The 10,237-nt window shown below is 39.4% G+C and overlaps 1 protein-coding gene across 2 annotated transcripts in view; it reads right to left on the reverse strand.

The window, feature by feature from the left end:
* Nucleotides 1–754: 754 nt before the first annotated feature.
* wt1a (WT1 transcription factor a) overlaps nucleotides 755–10,237 on the reverse strand; it is a 30,584-nt gene continuing 21,101 nt past the window's right edge. Inside the window, exons 4-8 of one of the 2 annotated variants that reach the window (XM_050073948.1) lie at nucleotides 8,517–8,616; nucleotides 5,719–5,863; nucleotides 4,394–4,483; nucleotides 3,888–3,971; nucleotides 755–3,510 (exon numbers count right to left, since the gene is read on the reverse strand). In XM_050073948.1, the coding sequence (XP_049929905.1) occupies nucleotides 3,389–3,510; nucleotides 3,888–3,971; nucleotides 4,394–4,483; nucleotides 5,719–5,863; nucleotides 8,517–8,616 (541 nt within the window). In that variant the 3' untranslated portion in view covers nucleotides 755–3,388. Of the gene's footprint in view, nucleotides 3,511–3,878; nucleotides 3,972–4,393; nucleotides 4,484–5,718; nucleotides 5,864–8,516; nucleotides 8,617–10,237 lie in introns of both variants that reach the window. The other variant, XM_050073946.1, reaches the window with a different exon arrangement.

The raw sequence follows: 10,237 nt of genomic DNA on the forward strand, positions 1-10,237 counted from the left end.
CACTATAATGAAGATCCAGAAGATGGAAGTTCCCTATCTCAGTAATTTATGAAATATAATCATTTTAAAATATTTTCTTTTTCCTTAAAGAAATGTATGAACAAGTGCGATCCTAACTACATGGTGTTCAAATTTAGAACCCTACCCTACCCACTGTCCCAATCATCACAGGGAAGAGGAATTTTGGGAAAGTACACTCAAAATTGTTCCTTTCATGTTTGGCTCTAAAAAACTTGTATCTGTCCAGGGATCAAATTATTTTCATTACTGTTTCAGTAGTCTGTGAGCAATGGATGTTTTTTTTTTCATGTCGATACAAAAGTGTCCCAATGGACCCCGCTCTCCCCTACTGTACTGGAGGGAAAAACCTTCTGCTGTGTGTTACAGGGTGAAACCTCGGTCAAGGTCAGCTGATGTATAGATTTAGTATTTGCACATATTTCTTTTTCTCTCTCTTTGCTTTCCTTTCTTTATTTCTTTTTTAAGATACTGTGACTTCAGGTCAGGGGCATAAAATTCCAAAAATATAATTTAATCCTCAAAATGATGGAATTACATACAATGACGTCAACAGTGTTTCCTTACTGTCTCTCTGTGTGTGAGGAGGAGTTGACATTTTAGTACTTTGGACAGATTAAACTATGTGACCTGCTTGTGGGTTTTTACGACGGCCATGATATATTACAGAATAATAAATAAATGCCGACTTAATATTAAGAAACTTTTAAAAGAATAAATAAAGACCACAGAGGCAAACTGGTACTGTATCAAAACAGTCACAATACATTTAAACAGAGAGAAACCATCATTTTCAATTATCTCAGTACAAAATGTTTCAATGACATTTGCTGTTTTATGACACAAATATTAATACACATGAAAGAAAGAAAAATTGAAGTATAAACACTTCCTGGATCCATCCAAAGACAAGTCTAAAATATATCAGTTAAGTTACATATTTTCCCCCATGGAAAGAGTTCAGTTCCCATGGTGAAGAAGTATTATTTACATCTTGACCATAATGTCCCGGCCACAGAGCCAGTGTGACCCAAAAGACATATTTTAGAGCTCGCAGTGTCTAAAACACTGCCAGAGTCCAGCAATATTTACACACCGCAAAGACAAAAGACTCAGACAATTTAGCTCTAAGAGCGCTGAGCACTTACAAAAAAATCCAACCCTCACATTACTCAAAAACAAAAAGTTCAGCTTTTAAAATACAACCATAAAGGCATATGTGTTTGCAATGTATATATTATGCTAACCAGACAAAACACCTAAAGCTTACATTGCAAACACTTCAGAGGGTGTTAGATGCAAATTAATCACTTCATTTGATCCTTTAAATCAAACCCAGCATTATTTTTTATAACTGTGAAAACTATAAGAGACGGCAGAGAGGACAGCATGTGCGTGAGCACAGCAAAATGACACCTCACTCCTTTTAAAGCATTCCAGTGAAAGCAATGTTTGACCACAAAGAGATAATAAATAAACCTCCCAAAGAAGTTCAACATAAAAGATATTTACAGCTGAAAAGGCTTTAAGCTGTCAGGGCATATATGTAGCTGACCGCAACCTTCGACCTCACTGTACACAGGGTGGCAAGAAAATAGTCAGTTACTGGGGATGATTGAAACACTACATTATTGTTATGGAAACATTTTTTGACCAGGGTTTCTCGACGCTCGTTAAAGACACCAGCATTCACGCTGAGCAATGGGAACCTTCTGTAAAGTAAATGTACTGTAGTGTGAACATTTTCATATTAACATCTAAATTACACAGCATTTCTTGCCTGTGGAAAATGTACTGGTAAACAGAAACTCAAATTAAATGCTACTTTCCATTTTACTGACTGACTGTATGAAATGATCATTGAAAATAAGGAGAGGTTTCTTTGAAGGATAAGTCTGGTGATATTCTGTATTTTAATTATAAGACCAAAACCAACAATGAATTGATCTTACTAGCAAGTATTGTGACGGGATCAATGCCATAGACCTGTGAAACGCTGTTGCACTGGGTGACATGATCCTTCCTTCCAATGAACATGAGCATTATAATTTAATTTAAGTCAAACTGCAGCATATACGCAGCTGAATATGCCATGCATTTTGAATGTTATTTTATTTTAATTATTTTTTTTTGGTTTTATTTTTGCTTTTGCAGATACAGGCTTCATAAATACCATTCAGAAAGTCAGTCACTGATCTGTCGCTACTCTAGTAACTAGGTGTTAGCAGTGGTTATCAGCCTTGTAAGTTAGAAGGCTCCTGCTGCACCGACTTGTATGGTCAGAATGTCACAATGACCTTATTAAATGGCCGTTGACGTTCCTAAGGATCACAATGGAAATAAGCTCTTGGGCTTTAATGTTTTATATCCTTTTAATATAATTTATTTCAATTTTTCAATTTGAGAAATCAGTTCACATAATCTGGAAAAATGTTGTAGTTAAGTTTTGGTTCTGTTTAGGCACAAAAAACCCCACTTGTTTATGGTTAAGAGAAGATCATGTTTTGATCTTAAACACTCGTGTCTGGGGCTAATAAACGTAGCTGGAAGAGCAGTGATGACTTGCTAGTGAGCAACGGGTGATGTGATTGTTGGTTCTCCAGCCACCATCCCCTCCACCTCCCAATAATAAAGTCAGCTTATATGTGGCTGCATAGCAAGAAACACAGCTGTTTAATACCTGATAGCTGCATGGCGGTACTGGTCACTGCAACAGGAGCCCTCTAACCTATGTCTTGGTGTTTATCAGACACTAAAACACTGCACAGCAGCTTATAATGATACAAAGAAGGATTTTACAACTTATTTTATATTACTTGCAGGTAAATAGTGGAAATGCAGCGTGCTTGCAAGTACATGATTGGCCAAAACAGCATCTCACCAACTGAAGTTGCATTGAGTTCAAATTTTTTTTGCCAGACAAACCTCTGATGTGTCAACAGAGTGGTTCCATTCAGCTGATTGAGGAGGCTGTGGTTTTCGTGCAGTTCTAATGTTGGTTTGAAAACGCCGTAACATATTCTTGGTTTTGGTCTTTTAATGGGCTTTGTTGGCAATAGAATACATTTAGAATATCACCAGTCTTATCCTTTTAAACCTGACAACTTAAGGAATAGAAACACAATTCTGAATGTGTCAAGACTCTTTTGGCTCAGAGGGTAGACTGTGGTGTCTACTTCTTAAAGTCAAACAGATGTACAACTACTATTAACATTTTAAGGAACCCATTAGGACTCTCCTGGTTCCCACACAGGCTAGTTTCTTGGCTGCAAAGAGGGTCACCAGGTCTGGATTAACCGGAGACAGAATATATAAGCAGATGTAAGCCAGATGTTTACATGTTAAACCATGATACAGGCTGAGAGAAGACTCAGATGGCCAGCTGGAGCTTGGTGAGGTTCCTTTGGTGCATGTTGTGGTGTCGCACCAACTCATCGCTCCGGGCGAACTTCTTCTGACAGTTGGGCCACCGGCAGTTGAACGGCTTCTCGCCTGAGAGAGAGGTGGGATGGATGGACAGGTTGGGAGAGACAGAGGGTGGATTCAAGAAGACGTGGAGAGGATGGTAATGACAAGAGGTGGAGGAGAGGAAGGATTTAGAAAGGATGCAAGCCGGATGGAATAACAATGAAATCAAGTGAAAAGAAAGAAGAAAATGAGAGAAATATTAGAATATTATGCTGATCATAGTCTGAATGGGAAGATTAAATGGAGTTTATGTAGTACTGTAAATAACTGCACAAGTCAAGTAAGAATAAATACATGTTGACATTCCTAAATATGTTGTTACATTACATTACGTTACTTTATATGAACATCGAATGGATGAAGAAGAAATGGAAAAATAAAAGTTTACGCACTTGTTTTACCTGTATGAGTCCGGGTGTGTGTCTTAAGGTGGTCAGACCGAGAGAACTTTCTCTGACACGTCTCGCATTCGAAGGGTTTAACTCCTAAAGACATGTACAATATGCATGCACACACACACACACACACACACACACACACACACAGCATACAAACAAGCCCAAGTTCACACGCACAGACACACACATACAGAAAACACATGTTCAACATCACACACACACGCGCGCGCACACACACACACACACACACACACAGAGGGAGATAGAAAAATACAGTAGAGCAGAGGTTTGCAGGGAAGCCATTCCAAAGTTTGACCAGCCTTTAGCAACTTCATCTGAGGAGCGTTCAGTGTACACAAAATGCAAACTGTGCATATCCAAAGACTGCATTGTCCACAAAATGGCTGTCATGCAAACAGCGGAGGAGAGCAAGTGGAGAGAGCAAATACAACCAACTGAAAGGAAAAACAACATAAAGACAGAGACAGATTGAGTAAAACAGATCAAACCTGTGTGTCTCCTCTGGTGTCTTTTCAGCTGGTCAGAGCGAGAAAACCTGCGGCCACAGTCTGTGAACTCACACTGGTAGGGTTTCTCCCCTGTACAAAGACGAGAGAGAGGACAGTGAAATACAGTTAAATTTTAAATTATTTGATCACTTTTTTTATCCCCTTGGACGTCATGGATTACACACACACCCAAAGCAAAAATTTGGTTTAAATGTCTCCTTGTTAAATTTTGTTGACAATAACACGTCTGCTGTTCTCCTTGTGGCTGTTCATGTACAATAGCAATATATGTAGAGCTGAAACAATTAGGCAATTAATTGATAAGCTAATTGACAGAAACTTAAGGCTACAGTAGGTAATTTTTATAAAATAACTTTCTCATATTTGCTGAAATTCTATATCCTGACAGTAGTACATGAGACATATAATCTGGTTTCTCTGGCTTCTCCTAGTGCTCCTAATGGCTTTGCAAGAATGGAAACAACCAATCAGAGCCAGGAGGGGTCTCTGACTGCAGTCTGTTGATTGGTCAATAGTGAACAGTTACTCTTGCTCAGAGCTGAGTTGTGGCTGGTTTTGAAGCTTTGGTAACCTTTATTCATACCGTGGAAAGTCTTAGTAAACTATAACTATAAAATGAGAGGATGTTTTGCTGCCTTTCGCAGCAGCTGTAGCCTGAGAAGGAAATAACTTTATTCACTGGGCTGACTAAGTTCAGGTGAAGTGGATTCTTGTAAATGCCTTTAGAAGCACTGGGAGGAGCCAAAGTAACTCAGTTTTTTCAAAGATTATCTGTCTGATGTACTACTGTCAGATTACAGACAGTTTCAACAAGTATGACAAAAAGTTATTCTATAAAAGTTGACAAACTGTAGCTTTAAATTGCAACAATTCTGAAATATTTTATTAAATCTTTTCACTTGCTGGTTTTCTCAGAATTCTGTGTTACCTGAATGTCTTCAAGTTTTGGTCCGACCAACTAACTCCTGTTAGCTAGAGCCTGGGAGGAAATACTCAGCTCTTCACAGAGCTGTGAAACTGCTGCTGCTAACAGTTGCTCTTAATTTTGACAGTTGACCAATAAATCATGCTCACGATCCAGTAAGTATTTTCTGGCAATAGCGGATAAGAAAACTGGGGCCAGTGGAAATATCACTTTCAAGCTTTTTAAGAAGGCAAACAGAAAACCTTAGTGTGAAGAACACGTTGACAGTAAGGGTGCCTTTGGGAGGTGTGTTTGGAACCACTGGCACAAACAATACAGCTGTCAGCAATTATGTAACAGGCTTAGTGAAATGTCACAGCACATTTTCTGTTGGTTTCACCTGTGTGTTTGCGACTGTGCATCTGCAGATGAGACAGCTTGAAGTAACGTTTGTTGCATCCTGGGTAGGCGCACATGAACGGACGCTTCTCACTGCTCTCTGACCGCACTATGGCTGGAGCAATGCTGGGCACCCGCCGCACATCCTGCACTCACACAAACACACACAGACACACACACACACACACACACACACACTTATAATTTAAATCCAAACCACTTGAGGCAAAATTAAAAAAAAAAAAAAAACTCTCCCTGGACATTAATAATTGAACCGGTAAAATGGAATTTAGAAAACAGGCAATTAAATCTGTCCTGTGTGTAAATAAGTGCATGTGATGTGTCTGGCTCATGGGGATCATTATAATAAAATGCTCATATATTCATTAGATGGGAATTAGCAGTAAAGTGACCCCAGACTGACTGCAGCCCAAAGGGAGCTGTTAGTCACGCCTTTTAAACAGACCCGCTTCCACAGCGCCCCATGACAGCCCTGCTGCTCACTGCTCACCCTGCAGGAGAAGAATTACAACAAGTAACACATGGTTGTAGAGACAAAATCAAAATTTTCTATCTATATAGTAAATGCAGGTTTATATTTTCACACCTATATTTCCTGTATTTTGCTATTTGTCAGCCCAGTACATGATGTGACATTTCAGCACATCTCCAGCTCTGTTGGCGAGAGCAACCACAAAACATGACTCTATGTCTTTTTGCTCCTAATGGAGTTCTGTCTCTCTATGTGACAAATTTTTAGAATCAAAAAGCCGCCGGCGTGACCTGTAATTAAAGAGCTATCTAACACTGTTACCACTGGCTCTTTACGTTGATGCAAAGTAATAACCTACACTCAGTACTCTGCCCAGCTAGTTAGCTGGTAATGCAAAATAAGAGCAGAGGTTGACTGCGTCTATGTATTGTATTTATTCACAACAGCAGCTTCTAGCTGCTCTAGCTAACGGGTGCTAACTGCCTAAATTTGGTAGCAGTTGTTGAGTCACTGATTGAAGGTCTGTCTCCTCCTGGCGAAGTAGCCTACAGCGGAGGGAAGTGAGGCGGAGGGACCGTGGGGTCTCATTTGTGGTTTGATAAACAGAGAGACAGAGAGCAGGGCAAGGACGGGCTGAGTGAATGCATTGCAACTCTAATGAAATAAGATTAAATAAATCAATTTATGGGAAACAATGGGTTAATGTTTGAAGCTTGTGCAGATGCCCTTGGTTGTCTGATGGGAGGGGCTTAAGACAGAAGGGAGATTTCTGCCTAGCACAGCTGTCAGAGAGGCTGGGGGCATGTGATTGGCTGAAAGGTGTTGGGGTGGTGATAGCCACTGTCACGAAGAGACATTGGTAACATCTCCATTTTTAAATAAAAATAAACAATTAAAAAGAAATTGAGAGGGGGCATTTTGCAATATTTTTTTTCCTAAATGAAAGTGAAAATTATCATGAAAATAACAATGATGGAATGTAAAGCATGTCAAAATAATGTGTTGAGTTTAATATTATGTTGAATTATTTCACGAATTGTCGGTTCTTCATCATAATTTATTCATGGGATTATTTGTTTCACAATTACTTAGTTATTTGTTTATTATCGAACACGTTGGGGCTCCATATTAAAATAACTGACAACTAATGCAGCATTTCTTACTGCAGTAATCAGGAGTACAGTCTGGTGTTGCTAGTCACAGATCAGCAAAGCTGCCTGATTGATAGAGTGATAGAATTAACCATGATTCAGTAATTTGCTGCGTGATTCTTGATCATAGTACTTAGTTTTTAACAAGCTGTGTAATATTTTTTGCTTGTCATAAACCCGTATTAATGAAGAATGAAATTCCATGGCTGTCATCTGTATTTCCTTTGGCAGTGACTGAGAATTAGTGTAATCCCTGTAATAAAAATTACGGAGCAAAGCATCACTTTGCTACCCGATCTGTTATCTTGTGTTTTAGCAGCTCCTAAATTATACTTTAAAAGGCATGAGAGTGAGAGTTGGTTTATTCTTTTGCACTGAGCCAGACCTCTTATGTGTGTGTTGTACAATCCATTTCTATGAACAGAAGAAAAAAAAAGAGCAAAGGAAGAAAAGGAGCATGGTGAATGATGAAACAGGCCCCAAAAGGAAAGAAAGAAAGAAAGAAATATTTTAAAAAGTCCTGCTGTGGACTAAGAGCAGGTCTGGAGAATCTCTGCTCCCCGTCCTTTAGAGCTGCTGACAGACAATAATTAAAATCTAATGATTTATTAACATGCTGATCCTCGTATGGAAACTGTATCTTTACCCAGTGTAACTGTGTGTGTGTGTGTGTGTGCGCACGCGCGTGTCTGTTTCACCACTGCTAATGGATTTGTGGAAAAAGATTCCTCTTGGCCTTTAGAGCTGCCTTTAAAAATCTCTGTGTATGTGTGGACGCAACATGTTTGTGTGTGCGCGCATGTGAAGGCATTCGTGTGTGTGTGTGTTTGTAAATCTCTCCTCTGCTACATATCAGTATTTCCTCTTCACATAGCCTGGTCATTGCATCAGGCTCTCCACTGCTCATCTCCTTCAGTCCACTCGTTTAAAAATGTTAAAATTATGCTCTTTCTTTTGTGTCACTGACGTGTTTTTGTGTCTGTAGGGTTTTCAGTGTGTCTTTTTTATGCAGGGTAACCGTTACAGAGTGTGTAACAATAATATGTGTGTATAAAAAACATGTACAATAAAGACAGAGGAGCTGTTGGACCTCACTATGTCCTCTTGATAATAAATAAAGTAGTAACATGTGGAGAGATGCAGTATGAGACTTACCTGTATTCCCCTGAAGACTCCATGTGTGTGTATGCGGTACTGTGTGCTGCAGCTGTACAACATGGGGGTGCTGGGGTCGCTGTCGTAGCCTGCTGTATGGCTGCCAACACAGAAAGTGAGAGAAGTGATGGAAAATAAAATTAAATCAACAGTCAATTTATGTAAAAGTCAGAAAATCGACTTCAGTTAAACACTTTTACACAGTTGACCAGCTGTCTCAGATCCAGCTGCGCAGCAACTCTAGCTATCCAAGTGTAGACAGCTGAAACATTTTCAGCTCCAACATATCAGAATTGCAAATCCTGTGCCACTAAATTATTTTCCAATCACAAAAAGTCACAGGTAAAAAGATGGTTTGTGCACAGACAGCTGCCACATACAGTAGGATGAACATAAAGCAGCGAGACATCATGTAACAAGATGCAAGAACATGATTCAATGCTATAAATCCATACAGTGTAACACAGTGGCAGATATATAGAGCATAAAATTCTGTTTGACTGCAGGTAGCGCCATTAAAGTATCATTATTCAAACATGTTCACCTCATCATATACAGCCCGTAATGCAAAACACAGACCAATCATGTGTAGTTGGGGGGGTTGTGTAAAACATCTGGTCTTAGATGTTCAACTTTGACCTTTGGCACAACGAGCCCAGATACAAAATCAGCTGGCCCATGTAAAGGAGGAGGTGTTTATATTTAAACAGAACTGATATCAGAGAAACTGACCGCATGAAACCATGCAGGCTGTTCTCACAAACTGTTCATAGGTTTTCATATGTAAAGTAACATGCCCAAATTCATACACATCCCACGGATTTTTGAAATGGCTGAGATCACGTGAGCAAGTTCCAGGCGGTCGTGTAAGGGGGTAGGTAGGGGTGGTTGATGGGTCACAAAAACGTGTACCTTGTGCCAGGACTTTCCCCTGGAGACGTGTGTTTGGAACCGAGTGAATTTTGAGTTATTTTAAGGTACGTCCTAGTCATGTTTCCTAAACCTACCCACAGCAACTTTACTTGCCTTGACCTAACCTCTGTAACTTTACGTCAATTACGTAACAGTGCATCAAGGATGTAACATCATTCATTAGGACGTCGTTTGTAGGATATCATAGGAACCGTTCTATGTGAATGAAGCATGTAGCCTAGGATGAATGCAGAACTCTACAGTAGGCTACTTTGTGCGGTTCTATGCAGTATTTATTCAGATTATATTTTTAGCCTTGCGAGCAGCATGGTTTTAGGGATAGCATGTCAGTCAGCCAGTCCACCGCTTTGGTCCAGATCAAAATATCTCAACAACTATTGCATTGATTAGTTGCTATAAAAATTGGCACACACATTCAGGTTCCCCTGAAGATGCATCGTAACAACTTTGATGATCCGTCAATTTTTCATCAAACGCTGATCGTCAGGTCAAACTTTGAATTTGTCTAATACTTTCAATAATGACAAAATAACTACAAAAATAATAAAAGTCATATCAGCCTTAACTTTGTTTTGTGTCCAGTGCCAATTAGCAAATGTTAGCATGCTAACATTTGCTAATTGATCTAACTTAGAGGTTATTAAAGGGAAATTTCGGGTTATTTCAACCTGTCTCCTATCGTCCTAAATTTGTTTCAAGTGACTAGTGACATAAAAATAATAGTTAGCATGTTAGCCGTTAGCCTAGATACAGCCAGGGTGCATAGTAGCGTCAGACCTGTTAAAACG

This window comes from Epinephelus moara, chromosome 20, assembly GCF_006386435.1.
Source record: "Epinephelus moara isolate mb chromosome 20, YSFRI_EMoa_1.0, whole genome shotgun sequence".
NCBI classification, from domain to species: Eukaryota; Metazoa; Chordata; class Actinopteri; order Perciformes; family Serranidae; genus Epinephelus; species Epinephelus moara.